This window comes from Gouania willdenowi, chromosome 20, assembly GCF_900634775.1.
Source record: "Gouania willdenowi chromosome 20, fGouWil2.1, whole genome shotgun sequence".
Classification (NCBI taxonomy): domain Eukaryota; kingdom Metazoa; phylum Chordata; class Actinopteri; order Blenniiformes; family Gobiesocidae; genus Gouania; species Gouania willdenowi.
In genome coordinates, this window is record NC_041063.1 from 2500787 (window position 1) to 2521838 (window position 21052).

Genomic DNA, 21052 nt, shown 5'->3' on the forward strand with positions numbered 1-21052 from the left:
CTTCAGCTGGTGTTCCAAAGTCCCTTTTTCAAGTAGGAGGTCAGGAAATCCCAAGTTGCGTCGCTTGCAGCATTAAATAACGTTGTTTCCTCTCATTTGATTGTTTATCTTCATGTGTTGACTCTGATGAAAAATCTGTTCAGATTTAGAAACTCCGTATGTGTGTATCCCAACGTAGGGAAGCAGACAAACCTGCACGTGTACAGCAGCACTGACACACTGACTTAGGTGTGTTGGCAGTGTAGCAGATGGGGAAACCATCTGTGTTAGTGCTCATGCAGATAGGGCTCCAAATGAAAAGCAACATAAAGCTGCTATTTTTTATTTTTTTACTTACATTTTGAATAATGTCTTTAGTTGTGATGAAAATAATCAGTTGTCAGAGTGAAAGTGTTCACACAAAGCTTCACATACCTGTGTAGTTTCTGGTGACAAAATGAGTAAAGGTCAAATGCTTCATTGTCTGACCCAGGGGTCAAAGAAGGCGACATAGAAGCGAACCCTGCAGATTCCTCAAACGGCTGCTCCATGTCAACATAAACAAGGATAGCCACCCCCGGATTGACTATTGGACGGAATGTATATCCTCCAAACACGCACACTAAACTCCCCCTGAGAGACTGAGAAAGGAAACATAGTTTCTGTTTTCAAAAAAGATAAACTACCTACAGAGGATTGCATTCAGTCAGTAGAATAAATAACAGGAGTGAAAGCCTCTCCAACACCTAACCCATTGGTGTAAATTTAGCCTGTGTTTGAATGCTTTATGAGGACATTTTTATGCGGTAATGTGGAACACTTCATCCCTGCTTCCATTAGAATCTGGACAAAGAGAGAAAGTGAGAGGATTTCGTGAGGCGTCACTGATGTACTGTTCTTTTGCAGCGAGCAGTGTTTAGAGGCGTTGGCATTGCACTGCGTCCCCAGTGAATGGACACTAATTCTGGAGAACACAATAAGAGCATGTGCTGGTAACACTGTGCCTGCTCAGAATTCAACTAAATCTATCTTCCCTTTCATCCCGCCCTGCTTGCTCTGTCAGACTTTGACTGCAGTGACCCACTGGGAATGGAATCAGGAGAGATAACATCAGACCAAATCATGGCTTCATCCCAGTACAACCCTAGCTGGTCCCCAGAGCGCTCCAGACTCAACTACTACGAAAACGCCTGGACGCCGGCAGAAGACTCCAACAAGGAGTGGATACAGGTAAGATCATCACGTCAAAGATGATTGCTGTCTCACCTGTAATGTTTAGCCTCTGAGAGGACGGTAAACAACACATCAGACCATCAACTGTGTCTGCGGTTTGAGTCACAGTCTGAGGTGACGAATGCCTGCCTAAGCATAGCTTCAACAGTTAGTGAGTTTCTTCACAACAACCAAGATAGTCATTGAATACAAGCCTCCCAAAAATTACCAGTTTCTCTCTGTCTCTGTCTGCATCTCTTAATTCTATCTGCTCTACCTGATAACTTTCCCTTTCCCTGATAACAGAATATTACCCCCAGGGGATGCTGGGATTTAATTCCAGGCATCCTGCCTAGCCTCACACACACACACACACACACACACACACTAACAGGCCCTGTCATATTTTTCCGTCTGCCGGCTTATCTGCACAAAACGATCATCACCCACCGAGGGAACTTTATGTGGGAAGATTAAGGATTTAGATCTTCCTTCTCTAGACATTGATAAGTCACATATCCTCAGTCCACACACACAGCACAAACCCCCCTCGTGGCGCGCCCATCTTAGCACTCCCTAGATTTACTCAGAGCTTCTTTGATTTATTAGCTTAAATCCTCACGGCTTTGTAAATGCCCGTCATATTTTCTTTCCTTTTTTTCCAAATCTTTTGCTCTACTGCTGAAAAGTTTGGCATCTGCATATTCCCCTGGGGATGAATAATAAGGCTGACCTGAAGCCAAATATTTGCTTGGGGAGGGCTATAAGCAAGCGTTTCCTTTATTATTGCAATGAAAATATTGTCCTGGCCCGAGGCCCCTGTTGCTCATTCAGAATGATTTAATCAGTGTGCGAGTTTAGACACGGGCTCCCCTTTACTCGTTTGGGTTTATGCTGAAACTTCTAGAGTTTGTCAGGTGAAGTCTGCATTTTCCTTTCTGGAGGAGCCCAGCATGTGGTTGAGTAGATCAGAAAGAAACGTTGCCTCCCTTTGGACTGTCATAGAAAACTGTCTATTCTGTCTATTTTGTGCAAAAACAACCTTGTGACTCCCTGTAATAATAATAATCATATAAATAACTAGATGTTGCTCTAAAAACCAGAATATGAGGTGTATAATTTGTCATCATGGTGCCTTCCTAATATAAAATACATTAAAACACTGATAAAACTCTTCATATTTTTTCATTTCCAAGCTTTTTGGAGCCTTGTAAGTGATGTTGTGCCAGTAGTGTGATGCACTTGTGCTGAGCACTTAGAGCAGGAGTCCAATTACCACAAGTGGCATTAAAAGAGTAGAAATCTTCATTCCTCTTTCATTAAGCTTGCTTGTGGTGTTGCAACAAGCTCGGGAACCCTCAAAGCACGAACAAATCATCTCAGTGTGCAGTCGAGCACATAGTAATCAATTCATTATTTATTTCATTATAATCCTCACCACAGTTTCAGGCCCGACGGTTCAATTATTCATGACAGGCAGGCGGCCCCAATTTCTGGATTTTTTTTTTTTCATGGGCTCTGATTTTCTTCTCCGATGACAAAAATAATCCAGATTTGTCTTTCATTTTAATGCGGCTTCTTTCAGATGCATGGAAACGATGAGGGCAACATTGTGGCTTCCCTGGATAATTAGATTGGTGTGGTTTGGTACAGCATTGAATGCTGGGTGAATCAGGTCATTAATCAGGTCTTTGTTATACGAGGAGATGGAAGGATGTCATTGACGGAGTTTGTTAGTGGATGGAAAAGGAAGAATACAATCCAACCACATGTCTATCTTTTTTCTCAATCTCTTATTTTACCGTTTCTTTTGCTATCTTTAGAACTACATCGATTTAAAGCATATTAAAGATGTATCCATACAGGGAAGACATTCACTAATTCAGAGATTTCCCCCTTTTTTTTCTGTCGCCCCACTCCACCCTAGGGTGGTTCACAAAGACATTTTTTACCAAAATTTGCCAGATCACTTTTCGCCTTGTTCACTTTGACATTGTAAGCATCTGTACCCAAAATGGAGTCAATCACTTCACATTTAAGGGTGGCACACCTCACAATCTTAACGTTTTCTCTATCTTCAGGAATAGTGTGTGAACTGTTGTAATCTTCTTACTCATTTACAATAAATACAGGAAGTGACCATACTTCCCTTTATACCATTAAAGTTTTTGATATGTGTGAAAGTTATGCATTCTTAGGTTGAGCAATAAACAGTGTGAGAAAGTGTGCTACGCTTTACGGATGTTATATTGGCCCAGTTTTTGGTACAGATGTTCAGAAATATCTATAGGAACAATGCAAAACGCGATCTGGCAAAATGTATACCATTTTTTATACTGTTTTGTTGTGAACTACTACTATACTAAATCATGAATGCCAAAGCCCACTTGAAAAACAATAAAATATTTTCAAGCCCAAACCCAAAGATAAGCATGCTTGGCTGTAGGTTAATCACCCCATATTTTCTTATTTTGATGAATTTTTTACTTCTTATTTTTCAAACACAATCACAACATTAAAGGTATTGTGGACAATGTTTAACTTGGATCATCACAACTATTGGTCCTCCTAATTGTCAATCATGTATTGATGATCACTGGGTCCTTTGAAAATGGATTTTCACTTACTGGTGGCGAGTCTGACATAGTGGGAAAAGTGCAAATGTTCTTTTGGTAAGTGAGCTTGTATGACCGATGTCCACACCAACTTATAAATAGAACTGTCCACGAGGAAGACTGGACGCTGCACGCTCTCCCACACACATTGGCGTGTTGCACATGCGCAATTTTTTCAAAAAGTGGAGAGGGCGTTTCTTTTCTGAACATCGTCCACAATACCTTTAAATTAAATAACGTATTTAGCATACTGCTCGTTGCTAATTACACCATTACCTCTTAATACCAAGACATTAGCCAAGAATAAACTTACATTTTTACATTGGAAGCACTTTGAAACTTATAAAATCTACAGAATGGCATTGTTAATATTACTCCTTTACAGGAAGGGTTAACATGGTTTACACACACCTTCTAAGTTCAGTAAGAATCCACCTGGTTCTATTGGTGTGAATGTGTGGACAAAGTGCCGCAAAAGCCAAGCTCCACAGTGGCAATAAAATGTGTTTACACTCTTAGACTCTTCAATCAATGATCTGTCCCTCCCTTTATGAACCCACACAACATTTGCCAGGAACTGCTTCCATTTTTACAACACATTCATCTGTGAGAGGAAAGGTTTAGTGTGTCGAAGGACTGGACTAATGGTTCCACAGAGATTTGGAGAAATGCTAAGAAGCTACTATGGAGCAAAATAGTATTTTTTTTCCAAATGCTGAAGAATGGATTTCATGGCCACCCTGGGTCATCACATCTTCTGAATGAAGCAATAAAAGACTGATTGTGTAGCAAAAAATAAATAAAATAAAACCTCTGTCAGGCAGCCGCCATTGAGTGCACATACACACACAACATGAATAATTTACACTGTTGGAGAATACCCAACTGTCGATACCTGAAAGCTTCTTTATTGAGCATCTCATAATGGTAATATACTGCCATTCATCCCATGCAGTTTATTTTAGCTTCATAAATGAGCTCATTATCTAAACCGAGTTTAGAATTTCGCTGCCATTTCCTAGCTCTATCTTTGCCAGAATACAACAAGTCTAAAAGAAACATATGGTTTTAATCTGTTTCTGATGTTTTTTGATTCATACAAGGTGTTTGTATATGTCGTAATGTCCAGCATTTACAGTAAATATTGTAATCTTGTCTGAATATGTGCTTTTTCTGGCCAAGTCACATGTAGGTTTGAATTTCGAACATGAAGCACCTCTAGCTTTGCTTTCTTTCAGTAAAAAACCTTTTTAACTAGCTTTATTTGCAATAACCGCTTTTCCCACTTTTGTAAAAGTGCTCTCCAATTACCTCAGGTTAGTGATTTGCCAAAATAAGGCCTCCCCACAGGACTATTGTCTTCCTCTACTTCCGTCCTCATTCCAGGGCTTTCTGCGCTGTCGAGTGCTGAGTAATTATAATAGAGGGTGGTAATTAACAGCAGCTTTGCAAATGATGAAGTCCACCTAGGAGCAGAGGCTGGCACATGGCTCAGATGAGATCATCAGTGTGCGGTACAAATGGAAACAACGAATTCTGGCAATTGCTGCATTGGGGGAAAAAAATGAAATATACCTCTACCCCATTACAGTAGCCAAAAATAAAGGATTAGAAATCAACCGTTAGAATAAAACAAGTTGAAATAAAATAGCCATTCAAAAGTAATTCCTGGAAAGACTTTTCTATAATTAATGTCATTTTGCATGTAATAGAAAGCAGAAGAACACATTATAGCTGTAAAGTTGTTTGTCATCACTAAACATTGGTGTGCAGCTGTATATCCTCAGATTAGATCATCAGGCGGCTTCTAGACGTGACATACCTTCAGGTCGCCCTCTTTTTTGTTTTCCATCCATGTTTTTAGGCTTCATAATCATTACTCAGCGTGTTAGTCATGCGTGTGTCGTAACAATGGAAATGACCGTGCAGTCAGAATCTTAAGGATGATTCACAAACCCTTCGACTGAGTCTGTTTTCCTTCCTCTAACAGCTGCCAGTGAAATCGTTCATCGTGCAACAGTCGAGCTGAAACACACCCACAATATACACCACAGCAGAGAGGCTTTCGTTTTATTATCGCTGTCGTCCCACCTGTTCAACTTATTTAGTCAGAGAAACAGATGCATGAGAGTACATGCATAATTTAATGTCAGCAGAGAGGTGTCATCCAGCTAAAAATAGACTAATTGCATCGGGTGAATGTGATGATAAATGGAAGGTCGTAAGTGGAGCTCACAGGTCTTCACTTGTACTATTTTTCTGAAACATTAATAGCACTTTCAAGGAATGAAGTTGTATTTATTTTTTTGATATTGTAGTGTTTAAGTTTACTCTCAGTTTTGAGGCGAATTAGCTTAATATAATTAGTTTAAATCAGGTTTTAGGTCATTTCTTTTCATTGTCTCTGTGTTTTTGTTTTTACTGTCCTTGTGTGGATGCAACACCACCTATTGGCCAAAATAGGAATTAACAGGCTTTGATTTTGATCATAATACTGTACTTGAGATGTTCACTCAAAACATTGTAGGTACGGACTGTACAAAAGAACGTTATAAACTGTCCATAGTAATGATCCTAATGTACCTACAGCACAATTAAGCAACATTAAGAATCAGTTGCAAGAGTTAAATAATACTGTAATTGAGTCATTATCAGTAAAAGCATCAGTACATGCTGCATTTGTCTGGAGTTTTGGGGGATAGACTGAAGATAACACCTTTTGGTACGAAACAGACTTGTATGAGAGGGTTTCATTAAGCGTCTTTGCTTTACATCTACAAGAACATAACATGTGAAATTACATTTTGTTTAGAGCCTGGGAACAACAAAACTATTTAAGCTAGCAGGGACAATGATCATTACCAAAAAATGGTATTACCAGTGCTAAATGGTACCAAACCAAAATTAATGCTGTCATCAAAAATAGCTCAAGAACAACTACACTAAAAAACTGTGATAATAGCTAATGTATAACTGTGGTTAGTGCACATATTCAAAGAGTTGTGACTAGGCTATTGTTTGACATCATTGTGTAGCACAATCTGTTTTTCCCCCTAAGTAACAGATAACTGCAATTCTAACAATGCATTTATGAGCAACATCACAGCACATTACAGAGCTTTAGAGATCTTGTTGCTCCTAAATGTTGCTTTCTCTTCAGTTTTCCCAACCATGCGTCTTCTTGGTAAGTTTTACAGACACTGAACAGACCTTAGCCTAAAATACAAGTCATGTGGCCTTGGGGCCAAGCTGAGTCTCACAGCGCAAAGACAATACACAAGGAAACGGATTGACAAGGTGATTATACCCAATGCCAGTGGCTTTGTCAGAACTCATAAAAACACATAAGGACACTGTAGTCATGGCAGTCCTATCATTTAAACCCAATTTCCGAAGGATGTCAATCTGATTGCATGCTCACCAAGCTGAAACTGGCTAATGCTACAAGCCTGAGCATTACTAATAATTCTTTTTCTGCCTGTCTGGTTTCATTGGTTTGTGAAACAACTGGAGCTGCACGAGTTGACTGATGTGAGGCAAAGACATTTAGTGTCATCAATCTGCCTCCGTGAGAAAGTTGAAGAACACACAACAGAAGTCCAAGATGTTTTGATGCAGAAATTCCTGTGGGACAAGGACACTTTTACCCACATATCAACCATTATTACATGGAAGGGATGTACACTGGAGATTTCTAACCTTATCAGACATGTTTATGACTTAAGTCTGGTGTGAGTGGGTGTTCTTGTGAATTACGGTACTCTGCTAAAGCATGCCCAGAGGGTATAGTGTCATTTGGCGGTGGGTGGGCTCAAGTCCAAATGTACTCTTAGGAGTAGTAACAATATGGTAATTATCTAGCTTCATTCTGTTGGATCAGCAAAGTCTAAAAAAAGGTCACCCAATAGAAGCCTGATTAACAGTCATACTTCCAACCTTTCTGTTGCATGATTGCATTAGCCATTAAGCATGATTCAGCTCAAAATGACAGTTCATCATCTCAAAGTGATAGATTTAGCCAAGTGCAAACTCCATGATTCTTTTATGTTGGCTAATGTTTTATGTACTTAGGTCAGCTAATGGTGTCCTTCTCTTATAGAAGCAGCCTCACTAGTAATCATTATACAGGCCTGTTTGTTTGCACAGCCATCACTGCAGCGTGGGGTTGAATGGACCGTCCATCCCAGCAACTTGGCAGACTTTCTGACTTTCACAACCCCCGTCTGTTAGCATAGTATCGCTGCTCTGCCTCTAACAAGCAGGCCTTAATAAATCATGCTTTGCTCATTACCCAAGGCCTGTTATTAAACCGAGACAGTGGAATTGATCTAGTCTGCTGAACACTTATTTACTGAAGACACACAAAAATTCTCTCCTTCAAATGTTTTCATGGCATCTCTGAAAACCTCCAAATACACTTTCCCCTTATTATTTTTAGCTTTTATCTGCCTCCGTCATCAACTCCATTTTAGTTTTGTTTCCGGCCATCGTTGCATGAAATTTGAATTTTTGTGTGTGTCTCAATCTACTATGATATTTATCTATCTATCTATCTATCTATCTATCTATCTATCTATCTATCTATCTATCTATCTATCTATCTATCTATCTATCTATCTATCTATCATGTGACATTCTGTGATAGCTTCCAAAGAGACATACCAGCACATTCCACATATGCTTAAAATGCTGCTAATGCTAAGTAGTAATATTAGCGTACATTAATTAGATGTATACTGACTAGCATGTTAACAAACAAACACATTAAACACAATGCTGTGTAGTGAATAAGTCAATCATCCACTGTAGTTTTCTCTATAGTCAACATGAAAAAAATAAAACACGATGTTGCTAGCTTGGCGCTTTTTGCTGAATCATTGGCATGCGCTTTTGACTGGGACAAGCTGAGAATGTTTCATTTTATTCAATAAAAAACCTACCAAATTAAACACAGTCATCCCATCGCACATAGCTTTGTTCTCTAAAATATTTGAATAGGGCACCTTCATGTGTTCTTACATAAATGACTGTTGTCTCTTACACACATGCAGATGTACATACCAGCGATCTTAGCCTAGCCCAGCTCAGTAATCTACTCAAGGCCCTGGTTTCCAATCCATCAGAGACGCGGTTCATCTGGTGTCAACATCAAAGGCCTTGTCTCCAGTCAGAATCATGAAAAGCAGTCCTACCAAACACCCCTGATCCCCGAGCAGCTTCTCGCTTTTTTAGCATTGTCTGCACGCAATACCATTACTCCTCATTACTGTCAGTTCACCCTGTCAAAAATGGTGTTAACGCTTGTTAAAATTAAGCATGCTGCTCTTACACCCAGGGGCTTTAAATTCTTTGAAAGCTAGTTTCACACTGCACCCACTCGTTGTCTCTGTAATGGATGATGGGATGGTCTGTGAGGTTAAGTACTATCCAGTGTGGTCAGAACAAACCCATTTGTTTTATGCTGTAGGCTGACATATAACATTTAAACACCTAAACACTTCTCCTACTCAGATCATCCATGCAGCTGAATAAACAGTACGTACATGGTTTTAAAAACCTGCCATGGAAACAGAGCAGTGTGTTCTTCCTTCCCGTGATGATGATAGTCATATGTGAACAGACAATGTTCGCAGAAATATATTCACAGAGACATCACGTGGCTCCTTGACCCTCTCTTTCTCTCTCATCCAGTGAACATACTGTATAATACCTTTCAGTAATGTACTAAAGCTTATGATAAAGCCCTGCATATTCTAAATGCAGAATTTTTATTATTAAATCTTTATCTATTTTTGCTCTCGGACTAGTTTGATAATATGGCTGAGGATCCTGTTTCAGTTCAACGTTCACATTTATCCAATAAGCTCTTGTCTCCCATCCCAGGAAATTAGGTTGTCAACCTGTGTCTCTTTTATTAATGGGAATATCATTTCATTACACTTTATTAAATTCTAGGTAGCACCTGATGAGACAATGACAAAAGGTGATTTTCATCCTTTTTTCACCAGCTTGTTTGTCTATTATTAATAGGGATAATGCATTAAAAGGCTTTTTCTACTCAAGTCACTCATGCGTGTGAACAGGCTAAGAGCGTTATAACATTGTTCTATCTGTTCCAGTTAATCTGACAAATCTAAAACACTTTAAGGAAGACAGGCTTTCAACAGCCACATAGAAGATCCACCATTACTAAGAATGTGCACTGTATTTTAATGAATTCAAACACTTTTTATGAAAGTATCTAAAAATATGATTTTTTGTTGAAAAATCCTGAAAAGTTTGAACAAGTGACCTTTAACTTTTTAAGGTATGCAGTATTGAAGTCACACATTTTTCATTTTTGTTTTAAGAGCACTTTATCAGAAGATATCATTGTTAAAATTGTTAAAATGGTAAAAACATGGTCAATTTTGCACCTATATACTAGACCTAAAAACAAGATTATCCAACATGATTTTATGAGGAATTGTGACACTTTTTCTTGTTTCTTTTTCAAGGTGGATCTTGGATTCTTGAGGTTCGTTTCTGCCATTGGCATTCAAGGAGCGATATCGCAGGAAACCCGGAGGATTTACTTTGTCAAGTCCTACAAGGTAGACGTCAGCTCTAATGGAGAGGATTGGATCACCTTGAAAGAAGGCTCCAAACAGAAGGTAGCCATCAATATTTAATTAGGTCTTCTGATTTTGTTTTTTTAAGCCAAACTCCAAAGAGGAAAAAGAGTTAAGCTTTGCAATTCCATAGCACTGACTGTAAAAAAAAAAAAACTTTACTGATGCACATGTGCAGCAATCGGAATGAGGAATATCAATGGAGCATCCAGCTGACTTAAATTATGGTCCGCTTTAACTTTCCTTTAAGCCCCAAAAAAAGGGAAATACCCAGCCACATGCAGTTGGGTTTTTCTCCCAACATACTATTATGTACTTTGGTCAGGATGGTAATGTACCAATCATCTGCCTAAGTAGATGGTATTTACAGTAAAAACAGCAGCAGTAATACAGCAAAGAAGATATGACAGTTAGGATTGTGCAGGAGTCTAACTTGTATCACAAGCAGCTGTCAAGTTGTTTCAAAATAAATCTAGGATTTATAGAAATAAGTAAATAAAAAATCACAAAATAAAAATCAAAAGGGATTAGACCTGACGTAATCCAAAGCCGTCAAAGTATGAGCAGCTGGTAGAGGTGCATGAGGTCCAGGTTTATAAGGGGTGAAAAAAAGAAAAGGAGGAAATTCATGCTTGACCAGAACTTTACAGGCTGCGACCATCGATCGCAGATCACCCTGTCAGACAGACTCCGTCGTGTCCATCTGGATGCTAACCCAGGCTCCCCTGTAGGTAGTCCTCACCAGGCTTGTGTGTGATAGAAGTCATGTGAACACAGCCAAATTCACTGAAAACTTTTCAACAGTATTACCATGAAAACAAGAATCTAGTGCTACTGTGTCCCATCACCTCAAGGTCTTATTCTTTTAGCGTGTCGCTCCAAAATGGAAGGTCTTTTCAGTAAAGTGGCAGCTGAGAGGTGCCGTCGTAAGCCTGGCCTGTGTTTTTCCGGTCTCTAAAGTGCTTTTGTGCGAAGGAGCGCCATTTGCTACATGCTGAGCCTGCAGCTTAGCATCTTAGCGCTGTATCTCTGGAAAAAGCCACTTTACAGCTCGCAAGCTGAGAGGAGACTCAGCGTGACATTTAAGAAAGTGGTTGACTTGGTGGCTGGGTCCCTTGGTGATGTGGTTGCCGTGTATTGCTCATGGATCAGGTTTGAGATAGGGTCAGCTGGCTACATTTTGGACCCTGGACTGTTATCTGTCCATCCTGACCCCGCCTGCTGACTGAATTCCACTCAGCCCCATGGCAACTCAGTTGGGGAGGTCAGCAGGTCATACGGTCACCATTGTGATTTAATTATCCAGAATGAACTGTGACGGACCGTGCACACTTTTGTTTGGCTTGCGAGTCGGCCTCCTCGTATGGTGCTTGTAAACTGTCAACCGACCCCAGGGGAGAACAGTGACATCTGTGACCTTTGAACAAGACACCGCCGTAAAAACCTCAACCAAATCTGGACACAGAGGACACAAAGAGGGCATCTTGAGCCAATCTGGTGGTGTTGGTGTAACACATCCTGACTCAGGTTTCATAGTCACAGGACACAGGCCTTTTGAAGCGGCAACATGTGGTGCAAGATGAGGTGCAAGGGCGAAACTGAAACTTTAGGGCACTGGTTCCCAACCTTTTTCAGTTTGTGACCCCAATTTTATATCGTAAATTTCTGGCCACCCAAGAGACATTTTCTCCTCTAGAATTAGTGTTTGGTCATGTTTGTTATACTGCAGAGGTGTCAAACTCATTTTAGTTAATACGGACCCGTTTGATCTCAAGTTGGCTGCAGATTATAGGTTGGTGAACCAGAACAGTTTCAACATCATTGTGCCCTAGTTTTCAATATCAGTTCAATTCACTTGTTACCAATTGTTGTAGAATAATTCTGTGGAATTGTTTGTGAGAAATTGCAGAATTTGTAGAAATATTGAGAGTTCTTCCCACAATTAGCTAATAAAAATGACTGCATTCATGTCATGTGATATAATCTAAAATATTGTTGAGTTTAATCAAAATAAAATACAACAAGATTATTTGGTAATTTACGCAATAAATTATGTTTTCTCTGTCATTTTTATGTTGTCCTGCGGGCCGAATTGGATGTCCTTAAGGCCCAGATTCGGCCCCCAGGCCTTGAGTTTGAGACAGATGTTATACTGTGATAAAAATTCAGAGTAGCCAGGATGCACCAGCTCAGATATTTTTATACTGCATTTTATTTGAACTAAATGTTTATTTGAGGAAGAGAAAGTATAGCAATATAGTTGTTTGAGATTGTGTGTGGTGTTACAATTTTTATTTCATTTTAATTTGTATTTTTTTTATTTTAAATTTTTAGACATTTCAGGTGACCCCATTTTAATCTCAGGTGACCCCATGACCCCGCATGGGGTCACGACCCCAAGGTTGAAAAAAGGCAACTTTAGGGCTTCTTATGGACGTGTGTTTTCTTAAAAACGTATAAATACAAAGAACTATGGAGTAGGAAAATCTCCATTGATATTTTTCTCATACTCGAGACCATAATGACTTTAGAAAAAACTTTGATGAATCCAACGTCAACTAGAAGTTTTTGTTGAACATTTCCACTTGATATACCTCAGGTAATCAACTTCTATGGTGCCTCTTTTACAGGTTTTCCAAGGTAACACCAACCCAGCAGATGTTACGAAGACAATGCTGCCCAAACCCACGCTGACGCGCTTCATCCGGATCCGTCCCGTTACCTGGGAAACAGGCATTGCGTTGCGCTTTGAGGTGTACGGCTGTAAGATATCAGGTTGGTGGCTCCCTGCTGATTCTTATGTGCATATTTATCTCATCATTGTTTGTTCACAGCTGCTGCTTTGAAAATGGCAAGGATTGTTTTTAGGATCACACTCAGAATGAAAAATATCTGTATGAATCTGTTTTATTGATGACTTGTGCAGAATTGATTTAGATTTGTTTTTTACATCTCCTCCTTTTCCTTTGTGGCTAAGATTTTGCGTAGTAAAAAAGAAGGTGAAAGGGAGGATTAGATATTTATGTATAGATGTCCTATTTCTGCACAAAGCCGGCTGGCAGTGAGACCATACAGGGTGGGCTCTATAAGATCCCATCCCTCCTGCTGCTTGGTTACAGCCCCCACATTTTCCTTCAATCTGCTTTTTGAGTATAAAGCTTTAATTTTGGCTTTGCTCCTCTCATCTTTGCCTTTTTGTTGATGTTTTTTTTAAGAAGTGGTGGTGAATGTGCGGCTCCTTTTGTATGGTTTAGCACATCTGTGTGCAACTCTGAGGCTTCATAGACATTCTTATTGAATTTTAATTAGCCTGTGTGTTTGTTCTTCAGTGCTTAGATACAGCATCGTTTTCAAGGACAGAATGAAAAAAAAAATGAACACGAGGGTTCTTATTATAGCTATGTTAGGTCAGGATTAAGCCAGGGATTAGCTGTAGCTAGTCTTTATGAAGGACGCGAGTGTATATTTTACACTGATGCATTACATGTGCATGTATTAGCACAGAGCAAAGTGGGGACTGCAGGGTTACAGCTGGGGCATGTATTAGGGGCACACGACCAGACCGCCGTGCAGAGCGTAAACAGATCACAAGACCGATGTCACCACAAGGCCTCTGTGATGACGTCAGCACCCTGGGGTGCTCTGAAGACGCTGCCAGCTCCACTCTGAGGCTCTCCAGGGCCTGGCTGCCTCAGCACTGATGAATTCTTCATCAAATCAGCCTCATGTTATCTTAGGTCTATCTTTACTTTGGAAAAAATGCGGCGCAATGTGGTCAAAGAAAGCTGTTCGCTGGTCGCGTGCATTGCCTTCTGATAGGAAAAACTACTAATTACTAAGAGATCCTCCACCCGTATGCAAGAATATCCTTGATGAACCGCTGACGCTCCACCCAAACCTCTGCACACACATTACATACACACACAAACACACACACAAGTGAGTTTTGCTGGGTGTGCCGTTGTTTGTTATATTTCTGTCATTCCTGTTATCGCAGCTGAAGTTGATACTAACTCTAAAATTCCCACTGAGTTCAATAAAAAGTCCAACCTTTCATTCGAGAAAGACTTTCAAAAAGTCCAGCAATCAATCTCAAATAGATATAATTAAAAAAAAAAAGAAGAGACAATCGTTTTTAATCAGATAGACAGTTATTAAACGTTGTGTTTATGAGCAAAAAAACAAAGAATCTCTTTGTTATTAAATCCAACTTTGTAGTATAGTTTAACGCACTCATGCCATACACAGCCTTTTGTAGACGGCCATGAGCTGTTTGTTGTCATATGGTGAATTGGCTCTTGTCAACTTGTGAAGATATGACTTTATTAGCAAAACATTATATTTAAACTTTACTCTCAACATTTCGACTTTATTCTAGATTTGGCCAAAATAATTTTCTCCATCAGAATTGTTCCTAATCCACTGCCGTACATATGCCTCAAAGATCATTTCCTCGAAAACAGATGTAAATGTTGACATTCGTGCATGAAAGTTTGTTTTAAACTCCACTGTAAACACTGGGTTTAGTGACAGTCCTTAGACGGATGCATAGAAGTGTTTTTACTGAATTCTTATTGTGATTTCTTGTGTTTTTTTGCTAGACATTGAGGACAGAGCTTGATTCTATTTGTGTTCTAGTTCCAGATGTTCCCTGTTGTATCTTATTCAATTTTTTCCAGATTCCTATCTTTCTATGAAAACCCAAAGATAAACATCAGCCACTGTTTTGCATCAACTTTCAGTGAAAACACCAGAAATGTGTTGGGAGGTCACTTTGGCAGAATTTTTAGAAAATCAAGAGCATGAGCATTTCCAGCAAATGATTATTGATTTATTGATCTATGAGGCCAACACTATGTCTTTATCTGATAGAAAAAAAAATAAAAAATTTAAAGCTGCTGGATACAATATCTATATAACAAATATATCAATATAACAAAGCATCCAATGCTGACGAGGATGCTTTGTTTTGTTTTTCTGTGCAACCAAATATTCATCTAACAATAATGTCAAGGAGCTTCTTTTGGATAACCAAGAACTCTGAATAAGGCCTTGTTCTCTAGAGTCTTGTGCTCACTTATCCAGGGTGCAGGAAAGGTATTGAAGCTTATAGTGATACAGTGCACACTTTGTTTCATGAAGACAAAGTAGATACAATAATGAGGCTTTTTCCTCAGTGGGAGCTGGATTTAGTGTTGGGGGATAGTTACACTAAAGCATATTTAAACCTAACAAAGATTGTAAAACAGGCCATCTGTGCATCTTTTACCTGCTTTTTAACAATGTGTAGGGATACTAGTGAACAACTAGAATTTGACCTTTTATTTAATGCTGTGATCATCTATGACAAAAGAAGACAAAAACAGAACGTACGTTATTAAATGAGGTCATTTGCAAAGCTTGTAAAACAACTGTATATCCACTATCCAATGTCTTATTGCAGTGATGGGTAACTTCTGTCACAGCGGGGGCCACAAAACATATGATTGTCTGATCCGATAGCCACAATTTCAACATTCATGTCAGCATTTAGAATAATGAACAATCTGAGCATTAATACAGTAATAACAAAGGGTTTTATTTTTTTTATTGAGTACTTGTGTTTTTGGATTTATTTTGTGTATTTTTGTTGTAATTTTGTATATTTTTCACTCATTTTGAGCATTTTTGTAGTAATATTGTACATTTTTATTAATTTTTTTGTGTGTGTTTTGAGTGATATTGTGGTTTTATTGACCTTTGATGTATTTTTCTGTCATTTTTGTGTATTTTTATTGTCGTTTTGTATATCAATTCATTTAGTTATATATTTGTATTCATCCTGTGTGTTCATGGAGTAACTTTGTGTTGTCATTTTGTGCATTATTCTGTAATTTCATATGTTTTTTTGTGTCATTATGAGTATTTTTGCTATTTTTGTGTGTATTTCTGTCATATTGTGGACATATTAAGACCGAGGGCTGAATGTGGCCCGCTGGCCACTATTTGCCAACGTCTGACATATTGTGTAAATAGCATGTTGCCATATTGGCATATATGTAATTTAAAACTAGTTTAGATACTTTAACACCTGAAAGTGCAGACAAGCCAAAATACCAGCATGCACCTTGAACCAATAATGTGTAATTAGTCAATAAAGCCTAAAGCTGAATAAAAAGTCAAGCATGCAAAGGATCACAAGCTTTAACAACAAAAGAGCCTCATTCAAAGATTCTAAAAGGATGTAAAAGGACATCAGAGGAGTGGAATAGAAATAAAATTTAAAAAAGTTTGAAAATAAAACAGCAGGATGTTCAAAGATGTGGTCCCACAGGTGTTGACAGCTGTGTAGCAGAAGGTAGATGAAAACACAAAGAGGATGTGTGTGTGTGTGTGTGTGTGTGTGTGTGTGTGTGTGTGCGTGTGCGTGTGCGTGTGCGTGTGCGTGTGTGTGTGTGCGCGTGCTCGTGTGCGTGTGCGATTATAGAGGGGAGGGGGAGGGAGAAGAAGAGAGAGAGGACTCCTCACTCCCAGAATGCAGCTGGTGGAGGCACCGACTGAGAGCTGAGCTGTAATTGGCTGCCTGGAGACAAATGCTTCAGGCAGCAGAATTAGCATGCACGAGGTTTGCAGACGGAGAGACAAAGACAATGAATAGAATGAAAGATCACACTTTCATCACAGAGAGTTAAGGAAATAGTCCTCAATACTTTGACTTTGACATTCCACTTTCCCTCAAGATGAACCTTAAACTCTAGTTATGGCACATCATCGCCACAATTGTATTCTATCTACTGTATATAATGTTAGAGTAGAGTGAAGTTACTATAGTTGTTCAAGCATCAGAGTGACAGAGTCAGAGGTTTGGCTTTGCTTGAATCATTTATTACCAGATTTTAAATGAACAGAGCATGAATTAACAAGAATATCAAGTCAATAGGAAAATAGGCACTCATCTAACACAGCTGTGGTCTGGAGTAGACCCCCGGGGTCGCCTCACTCCAGCCCAGAATGTAATTCTTCTCAGCATTTTATCCAGGAGTTGGTATCTGGTGTCCCTCCTCCCTCTGGTCTGGAGCATGCGTCTGCCATGTGTCGTCTTTTGTTCAGTTACGTAAGACATGTCTGATTGTGGCACATCAAGATATAAAGATATTTTATTTGAGACAGGCAGGAATTCAAAGGTTTATATCTAACATTAGTTTTTAATTAGAAGTTTCTTACATTTAGAACTCAAACGATCAGTTATTGCAGATGACATTTACTTTACTGCTGATTTAAAGCAATACAAATTACATACAAGATTATTGATTGATCAGTTATTATTTATCATTTAGGGGTATAAGATGTATGTGCTTTGTATTCATTATGATGTATTTGTTTCATGTGGTTAATATAAGTATTAGTAGAGAAGACATACTTTTTAAAAGTTCATATTTCTTAGATTTTGGCATTTGGTTTTAAACTGTCTTTGGTGATATTCTGACTGTCCCTGAGGGGTTTGGCATATCTGACTTGTCTCGTCACTTACGTGAAGCTGGTTTTGTTGTTTATATTTAGTTGAAATCAAATGTTTTGGAACTTTTTGTCCTTGTTCCAGAAAATAGGCCTCGAAAAGGTGAACTGGCTGATTTGTTTTATGTAAGGATATATTTGGTATATGGAGAATGAATCTAAGGCTGTGTAATATAAGGACGTTTAGTATAAGGATATATAATTATAATGTGTCAAAAAGAAACAATGAATAATATTTCACATTAACAGTAATCAACCTCTTTTGTTTTACAGAATACCCTTGCTCGGGGATGCTGGGTATGGTATCAGGCTTGATCACTGACAACCAGATCACTGTGTCATCTTACACGGACCGGAACTGGGTACCAGAGAACGCTCGCCTGCTAACCAGTCGGACAGGGTGGACGCTGCTACCCCAGCCGCAACCCTTCACCAACGAATGGCTACAGATAGATCTCAGTGAAGAGAAGCTGGTCAAGGGTTTGATCATTCAGGGAGGAAAACACCGGGAGAACAAGGTCTTCATGAAGAAGTTCCGCCTCGGCTACAGCAACAACGAATCCGATTGGAGGATCGTGATGGACTCAAATGGAAACAAGCCAAAGGTTTGTCTTGTCTGCCTGTGCTCGCCCTTACAATATTCTCCTGAGATCTTTCCTACACCATGGGTATGAATTTGTATCTGTGCATGTGTATATGTGACCCACTACTCACACCTGCCAAAGTAGAACTGATATTTACTGGAGGGCGGGGTATGCTACGTTTTAAGGGAGGAGCAAACATATAAAAGCTTGCATAGCTGTCCTTTATCCAAATCATTCCTCATTTTGCTCTTTGTGTAATGCAATCTGACAACAACAAAAGTCATAAACAAAAAAATTGAAAACAAAGAATGAAAAAAACTTTTTTTCTCTGCTACTGCCGGTCCCAAGCCCGGACAACAAAACCGGAGGGGTGAGTGAAACCCCAAATATGTTAATATATGAAAATAAATATGTTCATGAGTGGGGGGTGGTGGGGTGTCACCAACATCAATCAATATGATTCATTCTGTGAGAGTCATGAATGTGCACCCCAAATTAGAAAAAAAAGTGTCTATTTGTACGGTTGCCATACGGACAATCCCCGGTGCTATTGGTACGGTTACCGAAGTACAATTACGTAGTGTTTTAGGGTTAGATTAGGATTAGGGTTAGGGTTATAATCCAACATTGCAACAAGTTTACGGTTTAGTCTTAGTCATGCGACCTAAACTGATCAATGAGAAAAGATTTGGATGAAAGATTTCCAAGATACACCAAGTCTAAAACTGAAACTTTGACCTGATGGTGGCGCTGTAGGAAAGATCATATAATCACCACAACCAATAGGGTTCATACTCTAGTGGTCATTAATTTGAGAAGATTTGGATGAAAACTATTCAAGATAAATTAATTCTAATGTTTTTGTTTGGCCCGGTGGTGGCGCTAGAGAACAGGTCAAGGTTTCATTCTCAATGGGTTATTTATGTACAAATAAACAAACTGCCTGACACAAAAACTTGGTCAACAGTTTATTGAAAACCATTATCTGGAGGCAAATATCCCTGGTGTCAGATTGACCCCAGGGATAAAATGTGTTAGTAATATTTGAATATAATGGGAGAGTTAAAATATCAGTTAAATCACTTCAGGTAAGACATCATAACCAAATGTAGGAAATATCAAGAGTTGGGTCTCAAAAACAAACCAAAATTCAGGTTCTACTATTCCAATCAAGGCCATCATGTTTGTTTTGCTCCTTGCAATCGTTTCAAGTCAATTTCACAGAGGCTTTAAAACACATCAGGAAAGGCATCATAAGTGCCTTCCTTTTGTTCCTGCTTTATATTCCCTACCTCAAATGCCTTTCAGTCCTTTTATTAGATGGTAAAGCCTCTCAGGAGACATGAAAACAACAGGGATTCAGAGGAAAACAAGACAGGAAAAACCTGCAGGAAGAGGAAAAAGTAGCGCGTTGAGAAGCAAGAACTTGTATATAGACAACATGAAGAGACTGGGCGTAAATCTGATCCAGATGAGCTGATAGTTGATTTAAGAACATTGTTTGAACCAATCCATAACCAGTTAGCCCCATTTTCCCTCCGTCAGAGAGGTTAGCAGCCTAAAGCCTTCCCATGCTTCTTCATGTAAAACCACCCATTAATCCACTTCCATCAATTCTCCGTCTCTTCTTTAGCTTTGCTTTGTTCTCACTTTCCTCCCGACTCATTTTCCCCCTTATGTATCTCTCTTTTCAAAGGCACAAGCAAAACAATGCCTTTGACAGAAGTGTGTGCCATGCTATTTTTTGCCTTTTATCATTCACCTAAGCTGTGCTTTAGTTGTCAGCAAGATAAGAGATATCTGCTCTTCCTCTTTTCTTTCACCATCACATTTCCACCTACACAGCACTCTCCACCTGTCTGTATCATTTCTGTTTTTATAGAAACCAGTAAGACATTCGCCTTAGGGACCCTGACTTTGAAGAATATCAGTCAAAAACCAAGAAGTGGCATTATCAGCAGTATTTCCCTTTATTCATGTTGTCTTTCTTTCTGTTAACAGGTATTTGAAGGTAACAGCAATTATGACACTCCTGAGCTGAGGACCGTGGAGCCCCTGCTGACCCGTTTGATCAGAATTTACCCTGATAGAGCCACTCCTGCTGGGATGGGCCTTAGACTGGAGCTCCTGGGCTGTGAGATTGAAGGTGAGAAAGTGTTTTCCATTACTAATAGAAAGTTCAGTACACAATGAACTTTACACTGATAAGGGTCAATCATTTTTAGTTAGCCCAAGACCCTTAGCTTAGCTTGTAGTTTAGCCAAATTTGGGTCCGTGATACAATAAAAGCACTCTAAGGCCTAGGTACGTACCCTCGCGTAATGTTCAGGTTAGGCCTACAGAACCTTAATGAGATAATAAATACGGAGTAGCAGACTGGGAAAAAGTCTAAATACTGCTAAATACGTCCCCTCCAGTGCACTTGGTCCCTGACCTGTGTTTTCACCAACAGCTAATAATTTAGATGGACTTCACATCAACATTTGGATTCTAATCTAAAGTAGAATCCTGATGTAAGGTCAGCATTTAAAATCTATACCAATCTTTTGTGTGTGTT

The 21052-nt window shown here is 39.2% G+C and overlaps 1 protein-coding gene across 3 annotated transcripts in view; it reads left to right on the forward strand.

Annotated features, from left to right (window-relative positions):
- The window catches only part of nrp1a (neuropilin 1a), a 73589-nt gene that overhangs the window by 42498 nt on the left and 10039 nt on the right, over positions 1–21052 (forward strand). For all 3 annotated transcript variants that reach the window (XM_028434461.1, XM_028434463.1, XM_028434462.1), the window contains 5 exons: positions 1043–1209; positions 10304–10459; positions 13048–13192; positions 18185–18516; positions 20497–20641. In XM_028434461.1, coding sequence (XP_028290262.1) covers positions 1043–1209; positions 10304–10459; positions 13048–13192; positions 18185–18516; positions 20497–20641 — 945 coding nt within the window. The remainder of the gene's footprint in view (positions 1–1042; positions 1210–10303; positions 10460–13047; positions 13193–18184; positions 18517–20496; positions 20642–21052) is intronic.